Source organism: Sapajus apella, unplaced genomic scaffold, assembly GCF_009761245.1.
Source record: "Sapajus apella isolate SASKATOON/1434 unplaced genomic scaffold, GSC_monkey_1.0 scaffold51, whole genome shotgun sequence".
Taxonomy (NCBI): Eukaryota; Metazoa; Chordata; class Mammalia; order Primates; family Cebidae; genus Sapajus; species Sapajus apella.
In genome coordinates this window covers 5,306,813-5,330,482 of record NW_022436991.1, presented here as the reverse complement: position 1 = coordinate 5,330,482, position 23,670 = coordinate 5,306,813, and the positions used below count along the sequence as shown (strand labels likewise).

General features: G+C 47.2%; 1 protein-coding gene across 1 annotated transcript in view; it reads right to left on the bottom strand.

Moving 5' to 3' along the window:
* XYLT1 (xylosyltransferase 1) overlaps window positions 1-23,670 on the bottom strand; it is a gene marked incomplete at its 5' end in the record, with an annotated part of 256,894 nt that overhangs the window by 77,281 nt on the left and 155,943 nt on the right. Inside the window, 2 exons of the mRNA XM_032242703.1 lie at window positions 15,811-16,013; window positions 17,981-18,153. Of these exons, the coding sequence (XP_032098594.1) occupies window positions 15,811-16,013; window positions 17,981-18,153 (376 nt within the window). The remainder of the gene's footprint in view (window positions 1-15,810; window positions 16,014-17,980; window positions 18,154-23,670) is intronic.

Here is a 23,670-nt window from a genome sequence, read left to right as displayed (position 1 = left end):
CAGTTCTGGATTAGGTCCTGTGTTCCACTATCCCTCATGTGTCTAACCATCCTACGAGGAAAGTGCTCTAGGGAGGGCACTCTAGCCTGCTGTCCATGGCAAGGTCTCCTCTGCCCATCTCTCTCCTACATTTACCCAAAGGGAGGAGGAATTGAGAGTAGGATCACTTAGTGCTGGAGAGGTTGCTACAGACATGGTTATTAGTGGGCTAGATAACTGTTCTGTGAAACTTTCCTCCCCGCAAAATGAATCGTCCTTTTTAAAAATGTTTCCTGCCTCAGGCCTGGGTTGTACTTAAGCCTCTTGGGGCCAGGACCAGTTACACCAACTACTTGATGCAATGGGTGAGTACAGTAAGCTAAGGTCTCCCCGGCGGACTCAACCATCTCTCCTTGCTTTGTATTCATCGGCATGACTGAGCATCCTGGTCCCAATGTTTTGACGGTGAGAAGACAGAGAGGAGGTCACACAGCAGTGCCAGACCTCACCCAGCTGTCATCAGAGAGCTAGAAATAAAGGAGTACCTAGAGTCCCACCTGCCTATTCTTCCTTTTACTGCTCCCTGTTGGGTATCATGGTCATCCCCTTCTACAGGTGAGAATACGGAGACTCACAAAGGTTGGACTTGTTGCCTGAAAGCATACAGCTCTCATACAGGGGATGAGGACAGGTACCTTGGTCTGCACAGGCTGCTGTAACAGGACACTATAGACTGGGTGGGTTAAACAACAGATGTATGTTCTCACAGTTCTGGAGACTGGGAAGTCCAAAGTGTATGCCAATTTGATTCTGGTGAGGGCTCTCTTCCTGGCTTGCAGAAGGCCACCTTCTTGCTCTGTCCTTACATGGCAGAGAAACAGAGAACCAGCTCTCTGGTGTCTCATATAAAGAAGGACACCACTTCTCCAGGATCAGGCCTCCACACTTATGATCTCATTTAACCTTAATTACCTCTTATAGGCCCCATCTCCAAGTACAGGGGTTAGGGCTTCAACATATGACTTTTAGGCAGGCACGGTTCAGACTGTAGCAACAGGATTCAAATCCAGTCAGGCTGACACTGCATGGCCTCTTTTACATCCTAGTGGACTGACTTGATGGTGCACAACACACCAGCATTGCTTTGATTTTGCTTGGAAACAATTAGGCATATGTGGTGGGTGGAGGGGGACAGAAGCCATTCTTTTCTAATTATGCTTGCATTAGGCTAATATTTAAATGAATGAAAATTCCACTGGGCACCACCAGGTAGCCAGTGAGGGGAGAGATACGGAGGGTCTGAGGTCCAATGGGAAGATTTTGAAAGCTGATGCTGTCCTTGCTAATGCAGGACAGTTGGTTCCTAGGTCTATGTTTAGAGCACACAGTCAGAGAAGCTCAGATCTTCCAGTAGGCAGAGAAAGAAAGAACCCATCTGCAGATGGGTCTACACTGGCTTCGGCAGCCACATCGTAGCATTTGCATCCTTGCGTGACTGGCTTTCCCTCCCTGGGGCCAAACACTTACGTTACACACTGCATAAAGCATGGTGAACTTGAGGGTCAGCTTAGCCTGCTTTCAAATCCCAGCTTGGCCATGAACCAGTCGTGTGGCTTTGGGGCAAGTCACTTGAATGCTCTTTGAGTCCTGGTGCTGTTCTATATGTTATCTTACTGGGATGCCAATGGGGACTGAAGCAGGAAGTCGGGGAGCAATTTGGCAGTTGGCTGAACATTAGGTGACTCTGGATTTCAGGTTCTGATGAAGAACCCTGCTCATCTCTTGATTCTTGGACAACTGTGTCTCCTGGATTCTCATCCAGATACAGAAACCAAGGATTTAGATGGGGGTGAAATGACTGTGAGAGCTTCACCCCAGAACTATCCAGCAGGTGAAATGATGGCCTGCTGGCAAAAAACTCAGGTCCCTTCCTCCCTGCCCCTGCTCCCTGTGATGAAAGAAGCATGTGTTTAAATCCTGGCTCCAATCCCCACCAGCTGTGAGACACTGGGAAAAATTCCTTTACTTCTCACAGCCTTGGTTTCTTCATCTGTGAAGTGCGATGCAGTAACAATATCTACCTTCTGGGATTGTTGTGAGAATTAAATGAGATAATACATGGAAATCACTTGGCCTAGAATCCCACGCACAGTAAGTGATCAAGAAATGTTAACTAACATGATTAGCTACTGGAGTGTGTCACATCTTAAAGGGCTTCCCCGGGCATCTACTTTGAGTGGCTACTACTGACCACTCACCATGCTGGACGATGACTCAGGGTGGCACAAGGGAGAGAAAATATTTAAATAATAATAAGAAGAATCCACAGAGTCTGTCTGTACACCTGATGACTGGACCTAAACTTTGTTGCCTGGGTCCTGTACTGAGCCAAATCTTTGCACTCATCAATTTTTAAAAAGGTAGAAATGCACCTCCCTTATCCCACTTTTAACACATGCAATTACTCCAGATTGCCCTTGAAAATAATCTTCTTCATCTGCGGTTAGATGTCAGGAACAGGCGAGGGAAGAATAGTAGACTCTACGATAAAGACCACCCACATGGTGGACCACCCCGGGCTCTCATCCAAATTCCCAGGATGCACTTGGACCATCCCAGCATGAGCACCATCCATACTCTCGGCCACTGGAGAAAAGCCACATAAAAGAAGGCCTTTCTTCTTCTTCTTCTTTTTTTTTTTTTTTGGCCAAGAAGAAAGAATGCTCAATGCACTGGGCAGGAAGATGCCAGGGTTGGAAAAGTCCCATCTACGGACACAGAGCACTGCTGCCAAGAGGAACGAGAATTGTGAGATCTGGAGAGGGAGGGATTCGGAAGAAAATACCTTGCAACATTCAATGCATGGTCAATCTGGGATCTGGTGAGAATATCAAATTGGCAGAGGATAGAGACCACATTTATTTCTGTACTGTTTATCCAGGACTCTCTTTTGTTTTGGTAACAGTGGTATCATTCTCTCTAGTGGAAGTGTTTGTACCCCAAGGTATCAATATAAGGCTCACGATGGCAGGGTTTTAATTTAACTTTAAATTAGAATCAGATCAAATTTAAAATTTAGTCCCTCAGTCCCACAAGCCATGTTTCAAGCTCTCAATGGCCACCTGTAGCTAATGGCTACTATAGTAGGTGGCAGTTACAGAACATTTCCATCACCCCAGACAGTTCCATTGGGTAGTGCTGGTCTAGACCATTGCCTAATATCCAGCAGAATCTCAATGAGCATTTCTTTGATGAATGAATGAATGAATGACCAAAGTGCTCTATGCTCTGCTGGCCAAAGAATGGATACATGACTCAAGAGAAAACCATCACATTATTTTTCTCCAGGACTCTGAATCTTATTTTTCGGTTGTGAAAGAATGAGGAAACAAACAAAATACCAAGCAAACAAACTATACAGCTGAAAGATATTTAAGCCAAATGATGGCATCCCCTGGCTGAAACAGTCCTAGTAGTTCTTGCCTTTTACACTGATTTGTTCTGACCTCCACCACATCTTTCCCAGAAAGTCCTAAGCCCACAGACCACTCTTGGCCTTCTGCAGAACCTTAGTTTTCATGAGAACTCTGAGAACTGTAGGCTTACTCTGCCTGTCGATGGATGCTTTAGGTCAGTCTTGGCATTAAAAAAGGTTAAAGAGCTGTCTAGGCCGGGCGCGGTGGCTCAAGCCTGTAATCCCAGCACTTTGGGAGGCCGAGGCGGGTGGATCACGAGGTCAAGAGATCAAGACCATCCTGGTCAACATGGTGAAACCCCGTCTCTACTAAAAATACAAAATATCAGCTGGGCATGGTGGTGCGTGCCTGTAATCCCAGCTACTCAGGAGGCTGAGGCAGGAGAATTGCCTGAACCCAGGAGGCGGAGGTTGCGGTGAGCCGAGATCGCGCCACTGCACCCCAGCCTGGGTAACATGAGTGAAACCCCGTCTCAAAAAAAAAAAAAAAAAAAAAAAGCTGTCTAGCCTAAAATACAGCTCAGGAGACCCAGAACAACTGGAAAGAGAAAAGCAAACACCATTTCTGCAAAAGCAGGAGTGTGTGCTCCATCAGCATGAAAAATAACAGGACTGAGGATATGTTTACTTTGCTCCTAGTGGCAAACAAGACTTAATGGTATAATTACCGGCGTGTTTCTCGTCTCCTTGTAACCAACAGCCCGAGCAGATACACCCTTTCAGACTCACCCATTATCTGGGTGGAGCTTTCGTTGGATGGCTTCAAACCCAGGAACTTTGGGGGTCTCAGGAAGCAGGGTGCGTGTCTCTGAACATCCCCAAGAACAAAAGTGGTTTGGATGCTGAGAAAGCAGAAGGCAGGGGACATCTGAGGGCTGGGCCACCAAATACGCCTTCCCACGAAGTACTGTAGCTAACATTTTCCAACACAGCATGTGTCTTATTTTTTCCCTATGTGACTGATGTTTCTCTCTCTCTCTCCCTGGATCAGTGGATTTCAATTCTCACCAGTACAATCACCTGCAGGGTGGGGGGCACTTTAAAAATATATAGATTCTTGGCTGGGTACAGTGGCTCACACCTGTAATCCCAGCAGATCACTTGAGGTCAGGAGTCTGAGACCTGCTCAGACAACAGGGTGAAACCTGTCTCTACTAAAAACACAAAAATTAGCCAGGTGCGTGGTGCAGGGAGCCTGTAATCCCAGCTACTTGGGAGGCAAAAGAGTCATTTGAACTGCGAGGTGGAAGCGGCAGTGAGCTGAGAGTGTACCACACTCCAGCCTGGGCAACAGAGTGAAGGCTCCATCTCAAAGGTATGTGTGCATGTGTGTGTATACATATATACACACACACAAGACTGAATATATACATATATAAATATATATATATACATACATACACACATCTACACATCTATATATACATGAGACTGAATGAATGATTCTTGGCAGCCGCAAGAAATTTATATTCAGTTGATCTGGAATGGAACTCTGGATTTTTTTTTTTTTTTTTTTTTTTATTTTTGAGATGGAGTTTTGCTCTTGTTACCCAGGCTAGAGTGTTAATGGCACAATCTTGGCTCACTGCCATCTCTGCCTCCTGGATTCAAGTGATTTTCCTGCCTCGGCCTCCCAAGTAGCTGGGATTACAGGCGTGCGCCACCATGCCCAGCTAATTTTGTAGTTTTAGTAAAGACAGGGTTTCACCATGTTGGTCAGGCTGGTCTCGAACTCCTGACCTCAGGTGATCTGCCTACCTCAGGCTCCCAAAATGTTGGGATTATAGGTGTGAGCCACTGCGCTGACTGTATTTTATCATTTTTCTTTTTAAAACAAAAAGCAAATAGGGGTTTCCATCTGTATTCTTTCTCACATTGACTCAGCCCCTGTTCTTCCCCTAATTCTTTGGCTGTGCCCTCTTGGCTTATGATCAGCTTTCTTCTGACCTGCTCTCCTAAGACCCCTGTATCTAATGCTTGCCTCTCTGTTCTCTGCTCTAACCCCTGCTGAAATTCTCTGTGAGTCTCCTGAACGATGCTGTTCTGCACAGGTGTGGGGTTCTGGTCCCCAAACAGAAGGTGGCTGCCTGGCTCTGTGTGACTGAAAGACTAAATGGCTGCCTGGGCTCAGGAAGCAGCATCTTATGGCATCTAGAACACCTGCTTCTGCCTGGAGGGTTGGAGAATAGGGGGCTCTGTGGATGTGGCTCTGGTGTCAGCAGAAGCAACTGTTTGCTATCTGGCCTCCCCACTCCCATTTGGGCCCCACCCCTAACTATTCTCCTGTGGCAGCTCGTATGAGCTCTCACTATGGCAACTACCATGACTCTCTCACCGTTCACAGACTGAGGCTGTCATGACCCAACAGGTCATCTTAGCGCCCACATGGGCTCGCCTCTACCTGCCTCATTTGTAGGAAAGCAAACCCTTGCCTCTCATGTTTCAGCCATGGTTGCCTTCTTTCAGATCATCAGACGTGCCAGGGTCCCATGCTACCCCTTCTTCCTGGGATGCCTGCCTGGGACCCCCTCACACTTCTCCTAGCTGAATTGCCACCAAGGATCTACGTCTCAGTTCACAGGCTGCCTCCTCAGGGAAGCCACGCGAACCCTCAATCCACGTGAGATTCATTTGCTCAGTGCTCATAGATCCTTTATTCCTTTTTTTCAGAATGCTTGCCTGACTTTGTCATATGTTCACTCATATGTTCACTGTGATTAATGTCTGCCTGCCTCCTCTGTTAATAACCATGGCTATCACATGCATAACCCTCACTGTGTGCTAAGCACTTTACATATGTAGACTCAACCCTCGAAGCAACCCTTTATGGCGATGCCATTATTATGCCTCCATTTTACAGATGAGGTAACTAAGGCACAGAGGCATTAAGTGATTCTCCCATTTCCAACTTCACACAGCTAGTAAATTAAAAAGCTGGGTTTTGGAGTCAGGTGGACTGGCTCCAGCCTGCACCCTTGACCGCTATGATGGGGGTGGGGCGGGATATGTTTTTCCTCATCTTTGAGTACCTACTGCTTAGCACAGTGTCTAATACATAGTAGGTGCTCAATAAATAGTTTTTGGGTGAATGGGTAAAGTCAGAAGGAGCCCCATCTCCTGCACTCATCTGTGGGAATAGAGAAGTATCTTCACTGGGCTGACCTAGGCACTCTCCTCCTAAATGCACCCCAAGATTGTCATCAGAAGGGGCTTGGTGTTGAGAGGAGGAAGAAGGGAAAAAGGGAAGTTTCGACCTCATACTCTAGGCCTCCACATTTCCATCTTCAATCTGAACATTCCCCAGTCAGTGAGAATCACTGGGAGTTTCTTTCTTGTTCAGCTGAGGTCCCGGGTCTAGCATAGGCAGAGAAGATCTGGGGTGAAGGGGAAAGGCCACCAGGCTAATATGCTCAGATCTACAATCCCCCATGGCCAAGAAGTCATCAGGGCTTGCTTAACAAGAGTCCTCTAGCACCACTGCTGGGTGAAGTCGCATATGATGGAGCTGCATCTCCTTAAACCAGATGAGGTCCTCAATTCAGGACACACAGCACAGATGCAACATGGCCAGGAGACAGGGGCTTTGGGAAGCTCTCCAGAATCCTGGGCATACTGACGGATGTACAAGTATACCAATATGATAGAATATTAGCCACAAAAAGGAATGAAGTACTACTAGATGCTGTGATGCAGATGAACCTCAAAAATAATAAACTACGTGGAAGAAGCAGGTCACCAAATGTCATATACTATATAATTGCATTCATATAAAATGCCTAGAATAGGCTGGGCATGGTGGCTTATGCCTGTAATCCCAGCACTTTAGGAAGTAGAGGCGGGTGGATCACCTGAGGTCAGCAATCTGAGACCAGCCTAGCCAACACGGTGAAATGCCGTCGCTATTAAAAATACAATTAGCCAGGTGTGGTAGCACACGCCCGTAATCCCAGATACTTGGGAGGCTGAGGCAGGAGAATTGCTTGAGCTGGGGAGGCGGAGGTTGCAGTGAGCTGAGATTGTGCCACTGCACTCCAGCCTGGGCAACAATAGCAAGGCTCCGTCTCAAAAAAAAAAAAAAAAAAAAAAAAGTCAAGAATAGGCAAATCAAGTCCACAGATACAGAAAGGAGATGAGTTGTTGACAGGGACTAAGGAAAGGTTTTTAGGAAGTGGCTGCTTAATGGATACAGGGTTTCTTTTGGGATGATGAAAATGTTTAGGATTAGAGACAGGGTATGGTTCTCTGACAATATGAATGTACCGAATGCCATCGGACAACTAAAAATGGTTAATTTTATGTTACATAAATGTCACGTCAGTTTCAAAAAAAACAGAATCATGGTTCTGCCCTTTACTGGCCGCATCCTTGGGGTCAAGTTTCTTAACATCTCAGTGCCTCAGTTTCTTCATCTGAAAAATGGGGATATCAAGAGTGCATGCTTGAGAGTTGCTGTCAAAACGTTGTCAACAGGCTTGCTCAGCCTGCCTTATTTTGTTGTTGTTCCGTTTTTTGTTTTGGGCTTTTAGCAAGCCATGGTGTTTGGTCTGCCTCTAGCATGAGTGGAAAAGAGGGATGAGGAAGGGGCTTTACTGGCCCAGCCAGAAACACAAACTGAGGAACCGCCAGTGTCTTCTCTCCCTCAGACACCCCCGAATTGCGAAGCACTTAGAACGATGCTAGGAATGTACCGAGTGCTATACAGGTGCATCTGCTGCTATTGCTGTGCGGTCTTAACTACAGGAATCCGTGGATCCATTCGGGTCCCGCTTTAGCAGACTAAAGGAATGAAAAGTCCAGTAGTGACTGCACACGGATGCTTGGACTTCCACACTGCTCAACTTAATTTCAAATCTCAGAGTGACGAGGATCTGTGCTGAACATTAACAAGGTCTTGGCTTCCCTGCACAGCGCCCTCTGCTCTGTTTTAATAGTAATTTCTCTAAACTTACTTACCCAGTAGCAGTTGTGTTTTGGGGGATGGGAGTAAGATAAAATATGTGTTAAAGGGCTTAGAAGAGGGCCCAGCACACAGTAGGTGTGCAGTTTAAGAGTCTGCACTGTTAGTCTAGGGGTTAGTCTTGCTTGATTGGTCCCATATAAACTCTGGTCTTCGGGAGACTGTAGAGAAACCCGGCTACCTGCTCCCATCCTTACCAGCTGGTGTTTCCGACTGAGGCACCATGGAGCAGCTCTCTCGTGCTCTCAGTCCCCTGCTCTGGTAGTATCTCAGGACAGACATTTGGATCTACAGTTAATGGAACTTACACGTCCACACGGCAGGCCCTGTCAGTTTACACTTTGTTGCTGTGGATTCCCAAGGGGCAAAAGTAGCAGAAAAAGGTCAACATGGTTTCTCCTGCCTGGTGGTTTCTGTACATAGACACTGCCCATGTGTGCACACATGTGTGTACACACCACAGACTCAATATGAACCCTGGGAGGGGGCCGAGGACACACTCCACCCAACCCTCCTCTCTTTACATCTGATTTGCCCCAAGACACTGGCCCTAGGAAAAGATACAGAGTGAGGCGTGAGGTCTCTCTTCTGGTTTTTGTTTTGTTTTGTTTCGTTTTTTGAGACAGAGTCTTGCTCTGTTGGGCAGGCTGGAGCGCCTTGGCATGATCTCAGCTCAATGCAACCTCTGCCTTCTGGGATCAAGCGATTCTCCTGCCTCAGCCTCCTGAGTAGCTGGGACTACAGAGGCATGCCACCACACCCAGCTAGTTTTTATATTTTTAGTAGAGATGTGGTTTCACCATGTTGGCCAGGATGGTCTCGATCTCTTGACCACCTGGTCCTCCCAACTTGGCCTCCCAAAGTCCAGGGATTACAGGCTTGAGCCACGGCGCCTGGCCCTCTTTTGTTTTTTGTTTTGATATGGAGTTTCATTCTTGTTGCCCAGGCTGGAGCACAATGGTGTGATCTCAGCTCACTGCCCCCTCCACCTCCCAGGTTCAAGTGATTCTCCTGCCTCAGCCTCCAAAACAGCTGGGATTAAAGGAAGCTGCAACCATCCCTGGCTAACTTTTGTATTTTTAGTAGAGATGGGGTTTTACCAAGTTGGCCAGGCTGGTCTCGAACTCCTGACCTCAGGTGATCCAGCTGTCTTGGCCTCCCAAAGTGCTGGCATTAAAGGCGTGAGCCACAGCACCCGGCCGAGGTCTCTTATGACAAGCAACAGTGCAATGTGCTTTTGGCTTCATCTCTTCCTGCAGCCAACCTAAAGTATGCCAGGTCTAACTCCCTGCCTCGGTCAATAGAACATACAAATAAAACCATTATACCTTTTGAGGATTCAAGACCTAGCAGGGCCTCAGAGTTTGAAAGCATCCATTTTCCACTTTCATCCACGTGCTGGGTATACAACCAGTTCCGACCGGAGCCTACGTGGGCCAGGAAGCCATGTCAACAGCAAAGCAGGTACACCCACAGTCTCTAAACACTCTTGGCTGCATAGGCCAAGTTCAGGAATATTCTTCATGTCCACAAGTGAATTGGTTATATTCTGTTTTCCCTGAAACATTCAGTCTTCACAGCCTGACTTTGCTTTTACCACCTTTTTTTTTTTCCCCTTTCTGAGACAGAGTCTCAGTCTGTCACGTAGACTGGAGTGCAGTGGTGTGATCTCAGCCCACTGTAGCCTCTGCTTCCTGGGTTCAAGTGATTCTTGTGCCTCAGACTCCTAAGTAGCTGGAATTATACCACCATGCCTGGCTATTTGTATTTTTAGTAGAGATGGGGTTTCACCATGTTGGCCAGGCTGGTCTCAAACCCCTGACCTCAAATGATGGGCCTGCCTCGGCCTCCCACAGTGCGGGGATTACAGGCATGAGCCACCGTGCTTGGCTCACTTTTCCCTCTTTTGATAGAGATGTGAGTACAAGAAATACTTTACTACTCTTTTAACTCCATCAAAGAGAAAAGGGAAAGTAACTCAGGTCCCACGGTTACTTACAGCCATGGAGTAATTTGGGTGTTTTAAGCAGGACTTAGGATGTCTAAGTTCCATCTAAAATGCCCAAATAACCCCATGGCTATAACAACGGTGTGTATCTATCAACCACTTTCTATCATGAGACACTGTGTTAGGTCCTTATCATGCAATATTTCACTGAAACTTCCTAAGAGCCTTCTGAAATAGGCACCAACATTGTGCATATTTTAAGGTGGAGAAATTGAGGCGCAGAAAGTTGAGCAACTCGTGCCGACCCACAGGGCCAGTCGATGGTAGAGCACAACCTGATGCCAGGATGTCTGCGTCCAGGGCCTAAACAAGGCCAGTGACCAGTAAAGACCAGCATGTCTTTAACATCTAAGAGAGGAAGAATCTGTCCCCCCCACCAGTGAGGTTGTACAGGGGACACGGGGGGTGACATCAAATCAAAGAGCAGCTCACAGTGGCCACGTCGGGCTGGCTGGCCCCTTAGGTATCCCCTCAGTGCTCAGTGCCTCTTAGAAGTGCCTGACTTGGGCACTTCCGCCCCTTCGAGAAGGCTCCCAAGTTTGCTCATCCTGGGATGGGAGAAGTAGTGGTTTTGGAAGCTACAGATGGGGCGGCAGATGGGAAGTGAAAACCTATCAGCGTTGCCCAGGATGAAACCGTTCGTCTGCAAAATTCATATGCTTTTGTGTAGGGCAACTTCATGAAAACAACAGCAAGAGGAAGGAGCCGTGCTCGATGCATGAAGTGCCTCTGGCTGTGAGGCTGGCAAAGAAGAGCAGGCAGAAGAACTGCTGGAAGGCACCGTGGACACGAGATCGGTGAAGCAGAGGAAGGAGAGAGAAAGGCCAAGAGGCACACAGTGACCTGAAGCACAAAAGAAAAACCTACAAATCAGACAACTCTCTTCTCTGAACCCCAAAACAGGCTGCACACATGGACTGAGAAAGGATGTCTGGGGCGCTCAGAGATACAAGATGAGACCTTGGATGTAGCTTACGTAGAAATGGCTGACATTCATTGAGCACCGTCCAAGTGTCTGGCAGGCTGCTAGGTTCTATTATTACAGCCCGATTTTGCAGAGACTGGATTTACTTGCCCGCGGTCATGCTGTTAGCTAAGTGGCAGAACTCGGATTCGAGCCCTAAGCAGTCTGATATGAGAGTCCAGGCAGTTGCCCTCCTGGGTGCTGAGCAGAGCTAGACTCTTTAGGGGAAGTGGCCATGCCCAGCCACCCAACAGTGGCCGCTAGGGGGCAGCAACATGCATGTCTATCTGGCCTCAAGCAGTCTCCGGCTTAGTGTGGGCCCAACCTAGGCTAGCATGACCTCTGCGGCCTCCACTGGGAATCCAGAGAAGGAAGAATGTGGGATCTTTGAGCATAGCCCGGAAGACTCAGGGACAGACAACGGGGAGGTCTCCCAGGACCATCCTGGACATCCCAGCTGCAAGGCAGTCTAACCACTATTCCGCCCAGCCACAAGCTCATGGGGTAGGACCGTTTCCTTCTGTGCTTTCAAGGTGGCTTGGGGCCATCCTGCCAGGCCAGTTCCGCCAATTTCCCTAGGAGGCCAACTTCGAGCCAGAAAGAACAGCAACTCTGCAACCAGACGAAATTGGTTCTACTCCCCGTTCCACCGTGTATTCATCACGTGACACTGGGCCTCAGTTTGCCCCTCTGTGAAACAGGTTTGTTGCAAGGGTTGAAGCAGGTGTCTGCCACACCGGCTGCTATGCTCAGCATTTTTGGACATTTCCAGACTCAGTCCCTTCATGGAAGACAGAGAGGGAATGTTCTAGCCCCTCCTCGCCATGTGCGTGTCTGAACTCACTTCTCATTCTTTCATTATATTCTATCCATTGTTTAAACTTCTCAAAGACAACAAGTTTCTTTCTGATCCACATTGTGCCCAGGCTGTTCCCTCTATAAGAAATGGTGGTTCTGAAGGGGAGGCAATTTTAGCTCCCAGAAGACATGTGTCAATGTGTGGACACACCTGTGGTTGGCACAAGTGGGCAGAGTGTGCCCCCGGCATTGGATCAAGGCCAGAGACGCTGCTACACAGAATCTGAAACCAGGACGTCTGCGTCCAGGGCCTAAACATGTGACCGGTGAAGACTAGCGTGTCTTTAACATGTGGGAGAGGAAGATTCTGGCCCCCTCAGTGAGGGCTGTGCAGGGGACATAGGGAGGTGAGGTCAAAACGCAGAGCTGCTCGCAGCGGCCACATCGGGCTGGCTGGGTCCTTAAGTATCCCCCAAGTTTTCAGTGTCTCCTCAAAGTGCCTGACTTGGGCACTTCAAAGAGACACAACACACGGGACAGTACCCACAGTAAAGAATTAGCCATCCCTAAACATCTGCAGTGCCACTGCTGAGAACCCTGGCCTAGAAGGGTCTCTTTCTCATTTCCCTCCCAATGGATCCCGTCTTGTCCTTTAGGTCTCGGCTCAAAGCTGAATATTCAGAGGGCTTTCTGACCTCCTGATGACACCCCCTCGAGTTTTTCTCCACTCCCACATCTTCCTTTCGTTATGGCTCGTTCACACCTTGCATGATGTGTCTTTGGCAAGATCATCTAACTCCATCTTCTCAACTAGGATACACTTTCCATGAGCTGGGGAGAAGTAGAGGAAGCTCCATCGCTTTTGTTCACAAAATGGACTACTCGGCACGTAGCATGGTAGTTGCTCAGCAAATGTTTGTTGAACAAACGAACGAAATTGTGGTTAGGTAAAACTCTGCCAGCAATGTTATATAAACACACCCTTTTACCCCTCTGTCCTATGGACAAAAGAAAACAGTTGTCTTTCTAGTGTCCATCATTTTTCTCAGGTTCAAGGGTGTCAGGTGTGCCCTGTTCAAACTGATCAGAGATTGTGCCCCCTGGCACCTTTTGCAGGGTCTAGGGTCTCCCAGCAGATGGTGGGATGTCCCCAAGCCCAGGACTAGAGAAGACCCCCAGTGACCATGCTGTGAAGAAGAAAGAAGCCAATTTTAGCTTTAAAGAGAGGACTTCCTTTCACCCTTCTACCTTATTTGGGTTCTGATTCAAAACCCAAACTCTTGGGAATATGTGGCCTAGATATTTGATGCCATTAAAACATGCCTACTCATATTTTAGATGTAAGCATCACTGTGATGCTGTCTTTTTTTTTTTTTTTTTTTTTTTTTTTTGAGACGGAGTTTCGCTCTTGTTACCCAGGCTGGAGTGCAATGGCGCGATCTCGGCTCACCGCAACCTCCGCCTCCTGGGTTCAGGCAATTCTCCTGCCTCAGCTTCCTGAGTAGCTGGGATTACAGGCATGCGCCACCATGCCCAGCTAATTTTTTTTTGTAGTTTTAGTAGAGACGGGGTTTCACCGTGTTGACCAGGATGGTCTCGATCTCTTGACCTCGTGAGCCACCCGCCTCGGCCTCCCAAAGTGCTGGGATTACAGGCTTGAGCCACCGCGCCCGGCCGGTGCTGTCTTAAAAAAAGAGATCTTTTCTAGATATCAACTGAAATATTTATAGATACAATTATATGATATCTTAGATTTGCTTCAAAATAATCCAATGTGGGGGAAGAGGATGAAGGTCCAGTCAGAAGTAAAATGGCCATGAATTAACCAGGGTGACATCGATGCGGGAGTTCATGACACTATTCTTGGTACTCTTGAACGTGTTTGAAGGTTGCCTTAATGAAAGTTTCTTTTTTTTAGGACTTTCGTCTAGATCTCCTGGGAATACTGCACCCAATAACCTTGTGCCATCACAGGGAGGAAGGTCTCCCTCTCCATCCCCATCCACTTTCCTTTTCACCCTTGTCAGCAAATCCAGAGGAAAGAGCTGCCCTCCCATTAGAAAATATCAGCCTGGGGCAATGGCTTACACCTGCAATCCTGGCACTTTGGGACGTCAAGGCAGGCGGAAGTTTGAAACCAGCTTGGCCAACAAGGTGAAACCATCTCTACTAAAAATACAAAAATTGGCTAGGTGTGTTGGCAGGTGCCTGTAGCCCCAGCTACTTGGGAAGCTGAGGTAGGAGAATGACCCCAAGCTGGTGGGTGGAAGCCGTAGTGAGCTGCAATCACGCCACTGCACTCCAGCCTGGGTGACAGAGCGAGACTCTGTCTCCAATATATATATACATATATATATATATACACACACACACACACACACACATATATATATACATATATATATACACACACATACATATATATATATATATATATATATATATATGTATGTATACAAAATCCCCCCCCCACACACACACACACTGTTCACAACAGCATTCAAAGTATCATGTCAGTGGCTTCCATCTTGCTTTGACTAACAGCCAAATTCTAGGATATCCCCAGTCTAGCCTCAAATTACTCCCTGACCTTGTGTCCCTTGTTATGCTACCTGTCACTTACTCTGTTCCAGCTACACTGAGCCCCGCTGTTCCTCACACAAGCCAGGCATGGTCCCACCTCTGGGCTTAGCCCCTGCCTTTGTGCCTGCCCGGACCACTTTCTCTGTAGGTGTGACTCTCTTTTTCATCTTCTGTTCTTATCCGTGAAAACCTTCCTGGCCACTGTTGGTAAAATGACAACTCTCCCCTATGCTGGCCCTTTGCTTTATTTTTCTAAGATATCATTTGACTTATTTTGTTCTTTGTCTTCCTACTTGAATGGAAGCTTCTGATGGTTCATACTGAGTGTCTACTTCATTGGACTGAAGGATGCAAGTATTGTTCCTGGCTGTGTCTGTGAGGGTACTGGCAGACCCACCCTCAATCTGGGTGGGCACCATCCAATCAGCTGCCAACATGGCCAAAATAAAGGCAGGCAGAAGAACCTGTAAAGAATAGACTGGCTGAATCTCCCAGCCTACATCTTTCTCCCGTGCTGGATGCTTCCTGCCCTTGAACATCGGACTCCAAGTTCCTCAGCTTTGGGACTTCTGGACCTTTGACCACAGACTGAAGGCTGCACCATCAGCTTCCCTACTTTTGAGATTTTGGAGCCTGGACTGGCTTCCTTGCTCCTCAGCTTGCAGACGGCCTACTATGAGACCTCACCCTGTGATCACGTGAGTCAATACTCCTTCATAAACTCCCCTTTATATATACATCTATCCTATGAGTTCTGTTCCTCCAGAGAACCCCACCTAATACAAAGCTCCACGCAGGTTGGAGTTTCAGTCTGTTTAGCGCACTGCTGTATCAGCGAATAGAGTTGGGAAAACCATGTGCTCAGTCTGTATCTGCGTGAATGAATGAGAGAACGAAGACACGATTCTCAGGTCCAATCAGAATCCTATCCTGAGAGATCTTGTAGAGACCAAGCATCAGTCTCCTTCTGCCTCCTAGCTTCCCAGCCAGGGCCAGCCAGATCAGGGTATCAGACCAGGCCGGCGTGGGGCTCTTGGCCGCCTTACCTGATGGGGTAGTCGGCTGCACTGAGGTTGATGAAGAAGTCCCAGGGCCAGTCGGTCATCTCCAGAAGATCCCGCATGCTCTGCAGGTAGGTGGACAGGAGGCTGGCTCCTCCCCAGATGGTGGCCATTCTCCAGGGGGTGACGCGGACGTTGCCGTACTGCCTGGAGAACTGGAGCACTTGCCGATGCAGGTAATTAGAGCGCTTTTCCCAGGAGAGAAAGGGTGACATTCAGTGGCCTAGAAAACACTCAGGCATGCCCCTCACCGCTGTCCCCTCTCTGTCTATTCTCTCCTGGCTGGGCATTTCTGAGCACAGTGGACTTTGCCAAGTTTATGATTCTGGACTGAGATGTCTTTCTGCATTGCAATTCAAACTGGAATTATTTTTTACATTTCAAATTAGCTATTTGAAATGCAGATTCCCTGGCCCCACTTCTGAGGTAATGGTTCACTAAGCTTGAGCCAGTGGTGCCTGGGACTTTGCATTTCTTAAATTTTATTTTATTTATTTTTTGAGATGGAGTGTCACTTTGTCAACTGGGTTGGAGTGATGTGGCGCCATCTCAGCTCACTGCAACATCCGCCTCCTGAGTTCAAGCAATTCTCTTGCCTCAGTTTCCAGAGCAGCTGAGATTACAAGTGCACACCACCAGGCCCGGCTAATTTTGTACTTCTAGTGGAGATTGGGTTTCACCATGTTGGCCAGGCTGGTCTCGAACTCCTGACCTCGGTGATCCACCCGCCTTGGCCTCCCAAAGGGTTGTGACTACAGGCGTGAGCCACTGCGCCCTGCCAGCTTTGCATGTTTATACATGACAGCTGCATGAGGTCTGAGGATGACAAGCTGGGAAATAGGCTCTATCTACACCCATGTATATTTCAGAGGCAGTTTCTGTTTTTGGTTCCCTTTCCTACTCACTGCTCCTCCATCAGCCTCTCACAGGTCTGCTAGAAGCCAGCCTCTGGACAAGACATCCCCTTTGCCTTCTTGACTAAAGGCATAATTATGTCACCAAAGGAAACCTCTGGGACAAGGTAGCTCAGGAGTCCATGGGGCTGCTGCAGGTTTTTGTTAATAACGTTTTATTGGCACACAGCCATGCACATTTGTTGACATGTTCTCCTCAGCTGCTTTAGCACAAGTCGAGCTGTGACAGAGAGTGTGTGGCCTGCAACACCTAAAATATATACTATTGGGCTTTTTTTTTTTTTTTTTGGTCTCACTCTGTCAGGCTGGAGTACAGTGGCACCATCTTGGCTCACTGCAACCTCTGCCTGCCCGGTTCAAGCGATTCTTCAGCTTCAGCTTCCTGAGTAGCTGGGACTGCAGGTGCGTGCCAGTAAGCTCAGCTAATTTTCTGTATTTTTAGTACAGATGGGGTTTCACCGTGTTTGCCAGGATGGTCTCGATCTCCTGACCTCACGATCCACCTGCCTCAGCCTCCCGAAGTGTTGGGATTACAGGTGTGAGCCTCTCTGGCCTTATATAGAAAAAGTGTACTCTCCCCTGGGATAGTGATATAGTTTGGCTGTGTCCCCAACCAAATCTAATCTTGAATTATAGCTCCCATAATTCCCATGTGTTATGGGAGGGACCCGGTGGGAGATAATTGAATCATGGCGTCAGTTTCTCCCATACTGTTTTCGTGATAGTGAATAAGTCTCATGAGATCTGATGCTTTTATAAGGTGAAATCCCTTTTGGCTGGCTCTCATTTTTCCCTTGCTGCCACCATGTAGGACATGACTTTCACCTTCTGCCATGATTGTGGGGCCTCCTGAGCCATGTAGAGCTGTGAGTCCATTAAAACTCTTTCTTTATAAATGACCCAGTCTGGGGTATGCCTTTATTGGCAGCGTGAAAATGGACTAATACATGTAGCTATTCCCACAAAGTATGTGAGAGGCAGGTGAGGGCACTGAGCAGAGAGGAGAGGTAAGAAACAGCATTTATGGAGAAAGCTGTAAGTCACAGCTGGAAACTTTGAAACCAACACACACACAGAGGCAGCACGTTAGGGCCCAGTGCTCTGTGGACAGGCAGCTGGTCAGTTTCCAAGAGTTTTCTGAAAGTGGACAGCCTGGATTAGTGAAGCAGAGGAGTGGATCAGAGAAGGACGGACAGGCCTCGAAGGAAGCCCAGCAAGGAGCGATCACAGAGTCTCCTCACCTTGTCCACGTGAATGTAGTAGAAGTGGTCTTTGTGGTAGATGGCCTTGAACATGCGCTGCAATTGCCGAGAGGCGCGGCCGTGGACCACCAGGACAAAGGCGATTCTGACTGGGTTGGCCGGCATGTACTCCACGGAGTCCTCGTCCCACTGCACGTTCTTGTTGGCTTTACCTGGGGAAAATCAGAGAGGAGAAAGTGAGGCTCTGCCATCCTCTGAGGGGTGGGAAGTTTCCCTGATGCTGCTTCTGGGGACTATTTCAGGGGCACGGTCATCAAATTGGGCGCTAAACTATCATTCAATGCCACTAAGCACGTTTTAAGATTCTCACACTGTTGGGCACAAAATGGGTAGGGGACGCTGGGGTGCTTACAACATCCTAAGGAGCTTAAAAAGGCTGGAAGCACATGGACACATATCAAGCTACTGAACAAGGCAGGAGGAGGTGAGAGCTGTATGAGACGTATCTCTGAATCACAGAGGAAGCAGCAGATATTGAGTTAGGAAATTACACGTGTAATCTTACACATGTAAGATTACATGTGTTGTTTTTGCCAGTCCAGAATTCATTCTCCCTTCTTCTAATGGCATCCAATACTGTATATTTATTTGTTTTAATGATGGTAAGCACAGACAGCATGAGTTCTACCCCTTAACTAACATTTACCACAGTATTACTACCTATTAGCACAATGTTGTACAGGAGGCTCTTTAGAATTTATTCATCTTGCATAACTAAAACTTCATCATCCAATACCTTTTGAGGTACCAGCATCCTCTCCTCCATTCTCAGTCCATATGGGTGGGGAAGACCTAACTCCATCATCAATTCCAGAGATGGACCTATAGCTTAGGTCTGGCCAATTGGAACGCTGACTCTCTGTAGTCATAGTATTGTTCGGAGATGAACACATGGCCCAACCAAGTTAATTACCCAGTAAGACAGAATGCCAGACTTCTGTTAGAACTACTAAATAGAGGTTCTTTCTTTCTTTTTTTTTTTTTTGAGATGGAGTCTGACTCTTGTCACCCGGGCTGGAGTGCAGTGGTACGATCTCGGCTCATTGCAACCTCCGCCTCCTGGGTTCAAGCAATTCTCCTGCCTCAGCCTTTTGAGTAGCTGGGATTACAGGCACGCAACACCATGCCTAGCTAATTTTTGTGTTTTTAAGTAGAGACGGGGTTTCACCACGTTGGCCAGGCTGGTCTCAAATGCCTGACCTCAGGTGATCTGCCCGCCTTGGCCTCCCAAAGCGTTGGGATGACAGGCGTGAGCCACCGTGCCTGGTGAGAGGTTTTCTGTTACACACGAGACTAGAAGATTCTAAGAGCCTTCCTGCTCCCACGTGGAGAGAGGTCACCTGAGAAGAAAGCTAGCGTGGAGTACATTGCCAAGGGGGGATGAGGGTGCAGGTGCTTGTGGCCTGCCTCGAGCTCCTGCATCAGTGAGGGTAGACATCACCCACTGTCATCTCTTATGTTCTTTAAAAGCCAAATCCTACACCACATCTACTTGGATTCATAGTCCCAGGCATCCTTTTTTTTTTTTTTTTTTTTTTGCTCAAGCAATGAAACCACAACCAGCCATGTTTTATTCCAACAATAAGCCACAAAGACTTGTCTCTTTCTTCCCCTTGCAGAGGGAAGGCTTCAGATAGAAACACAGCTTCCTGCTTTACTTTATTATAATTCCATCTAGAAATCTCCTAGTGTTCCTCAGCCTGATTTCACTTGGGTCCAACCCAATTTCTTATGGGTTCTGGGTTTATGGGACCCAGGGCACTGTCAGGGAAGTCCCTGCCAGTGTTCCAGAATCTCAACAGGGAGAGCTGAAAATGGAGACTGTGGGGCCGGGGGATTAGGACATCAAGAGTCTAAGCTGTCACTGGAAGGCTGAATGGCTGCTGAAGGAACAAGGCTCTTTCTATGCAGTTTCAGAAGACAGCTCGAGATTGACGTAGATAATGTCCAAATCACACCACGCAGCCTCTATGGCTGCTGTGATCTAACTGCTCCCATCCCCCTGTCCTGGACTGGTGGTTCCCACATTCCATCTTGTCCCCTGGCCTCCTTTCTCCTCCTCAAACAAGCTCATTTCCGCCTTAGGACCTTCTCCCTGGCTTCCTGTGACCTGGAACACCCTCTCCCCATGGCTCGACATCTCTGCATGGATGCATCTTCTTGTCATTAGCTCACAGTCCAAAAAAGGGACTCCTGCCTCTCACCACCACCTCTTTTATTCTTTCACTTCATCTGGTTTCAGCTTTCTGCGTAGCATGTAACACTGTCTGCAACTGTTTATCTGTTTACTTGTTTATTATCTGAACACACCACTAGCACATCAGCTCCAAGAGATAAGGGGCTATTTTCGTCCTGTTTACCACAGAATATGCAACACTTGAACAGTATCTGACACACATCTGGCTCTTGGTAAAACAAAAGTTACAGGAAGGCACATGTAGGGTCAGTCAAATAACAATACCTTTTATTGAGCATTGACCAGCCCTTGACATTCATTAGATCATTTAATCCTCCTAATGAGCCTACAAAGTAATGCGATTATCCCCTCTTTCCAAATGAGGAAACCACAGCTTAGAGAGGCCAAGGGATTGGTTCAAGGTCACACTGCTTTAACCAGTTAAGCTGAGATTCAAACACAGGTCTTATTCCAAAGACCATGCCCTGAACCACTAATACACACTACATGATCATACCTAGAGTCTGGAAGGAAAAGTTTATAACAATTGCTTTTAGTTGCTTGTTGCTAACTAAAAACTTTGTAAGTTAGTTATTGCAGGCAGGTAGGCATACATTTAAGAACTAACATATGTATTGCAGTATTTCTGTATTAGATGAGATGCTCATTCCAGGTGATCAATAAGGCTCTATCTTTCCATCCATCTATCCATCCATTGATCCATCCATCGATCCATCCATCCATTTATTCCTTTATCCATCCCTTCACCCATCCACCCATTCATTCATCCATTTACTCATCCATCCAAATCCAACCACTTATCTGTCCATCCATCTACCCACTCATTCATCTATCCCTCCACCCATCCACCCATTCATTCATCCATTTATTCATCCATCCAAATCTAACCACTCATCCATCATCATTCCACCCATTGATCCATCCATCCGTTTACTCATCCATCCAAATCCAACCACTTATCTGTCCATCCATCCATCCACTCATTCATCCATCCCTCCACCCATCTACCCATTCATCTATTTATTCATCCATCCAAATCTAACCATTCATCCATCCATCATCATTCCATCCATTCATCCATCCATTTACTCGTCCATCCAAATCCAACCACTTATTTGTCCATCCATCCACCCATTCATCCATCCCTCCACCCATCCACCCATTCATTCATCCATCCAAATCCAACCACTCATCCACTCATCCAACATCCTTCCACTCATTCATCCATCCATTTACTCATCCATCCAAATCTAACCACTCATCCATTCATCCACCATCACTCCACCCTTGATACGTTCATTTATTCATCCATCCAAATCTAACCACTCATCTGTCCAAACATACAGCAAACCCTCCAACTATGCATCCAGCAAAGCATCCAAGAGCTTAGCATCCCAAACACCACCCATCCATTTACAGTGTATGGGGCCTTTGAGATTAACCGTTGCTTTTCCCTGTAGCCATGAACATCTTTTGCTGTAGTTGTTCAATGAGCAAATGAATGAATGCATTCTGAAGACGGGTGGGTGCTCTGATATAGTGGAGCTGGTGTTTCTTAAGTGCCTCCTAGGCATCCATCATTATTTGACCCTGGGAGAAATGTACTATCATCCTCTGAGGCTCAGAGAAGTCAGCATGTTTCCCAGGTCACACAGTGAGTGAGGACAGAGGTGGGAGGGGAAGTCCAATGTTGCTTAGTCCAAAGCCAGCCCTGGTATTTCCACTTGCTCTCTGCAGAAGTGGAGATTTGGGATATAGAGGATAGGTGTAAGGACTCTATGATGGCCTTGAAAAAGGGCTTGGAAGGTAATGCTGAGGCCTTTTGTAACTTCTCTTTAGGGTTTCAAAAGGCAGAACAGATTTACAGACAGACAGAGACATGGATGCTTTTCTTTTGGAGAAAGGGAGGAGTCCTGCGAGATCAAAGACAAATCACTCCAGCAAGAGAGCTCCCTTGGCTTAAATATAAAGTCATCTTTGGGTCAGACAGTTAGTCTGGGGAGCTGCAAAGAGAATGAGAAACAAAAAACCCAGAGCTCTTCTGGAGAACAGCTATTCTGGGGAAGGGGTGGGTGGGAAGGAACAAAAATATCTAAAGAAAGCAGACATGCAGAAGGAGAGATGGAGATAGAGATGGGGATGGGGATGGGGATGGGGATGAAGGGTGGAGCAGGAAAAAAGCAAGTCAGGAGAAAGATTAACCTTTTACTGAGTACCTACTACGTGTTAAGCAATTTCTGTGCATGATTTTATTCACTTCTACCAAAACTGCTATGAAAGCAGGGCTATTACCTTTCTATTGTAAGCATGAGGAAGCGGAGGCTTGGAGAGGTCCTGGTCAGAAAGTGACTGAGCTGAGAATGGAGTGAGTCTGTGATCCCAGAGCCCTGTCATTGTCACTATGCTTAATCAAACTGTCCTCATTTCAAAAGGAGGGAGATCTGTCCCTAGCGGAAGTGTGTCCGGCTTTCAGCTGCAGGACAGGTAACAATGACACATGGTCAGAGCTATGTGAGTCTTTACGAACATGGAAGCCTCTGAAAGACCAAAACCCAAACAGTGCCCATCTCCTAAAAAAAAAAAAAAAAAAAAAGAAAAAGAGAAAGAAAAAACTATGATTTTAACAATGTGATCAGATTCCCATGGCACAAAACAGAAAATAAGTGGAAAAATCAGACTGATTAGAGGCAGCAGGAGAAGCTGACTTCAGATGAATGTTAACAAGCCAGGTTTATCGGGGGAGAATATCAAGTATATTTTTGCAGTGCAGGTGTCAAGGCTGAGGATGGGGGTCATGAAGAGCTCCACCAGTAGGTAGTTGTGCTGTGTTAGTTCTGTCACTCAAACTCCATATTTCTTAGCAGTGTTGTGGGGCAAACAAGGACTATGTAATCTTTGGCTCCAAAGACAGAGCAGACATGAAGGTGCTTTGCAAGGGTCAACATGCTGGTCCAATGTTGTGCTGGCAAAGATCATGTTAGTGGTGTCTTGCAATAATATAACCCTTGCAAGGTGCAAGAGTTTAGAACATGACCTGTGGTCAGGCAAATGTGTCTGACCTTGGTCCTGCTATGCAATCTCTCCAAGCCTTGGTATTCTCATCTGTAAAATGGGTATGCGTAACCACAGAGTCCACCTGATATGGACATTCACACCCAGCAGACAGTGCAGTGCCTGGCATGTAGTAAATGCTCACTGAACTACACTATCATTGCCATCATTTCTATGACTGTTTACCCACGATGACTGGGATTCAACCAACAGGCTCAGCTCCAGAGTTCCACCACAAGGCTGCAGTGGCTCCCAGGGCGGTGTGTACTCTAGGGCCCGCTGCTTGCAAATAAACATACACAGCCGGAATTTCCCTCTGTGGCGTCTGCCCAGACCACAATTAATAACAAATGCGAAGGAGCTGCTTGACTGGAATAGTTTATTACACCAACAAAGCCCTTGATTCTATTTATAATCTGAA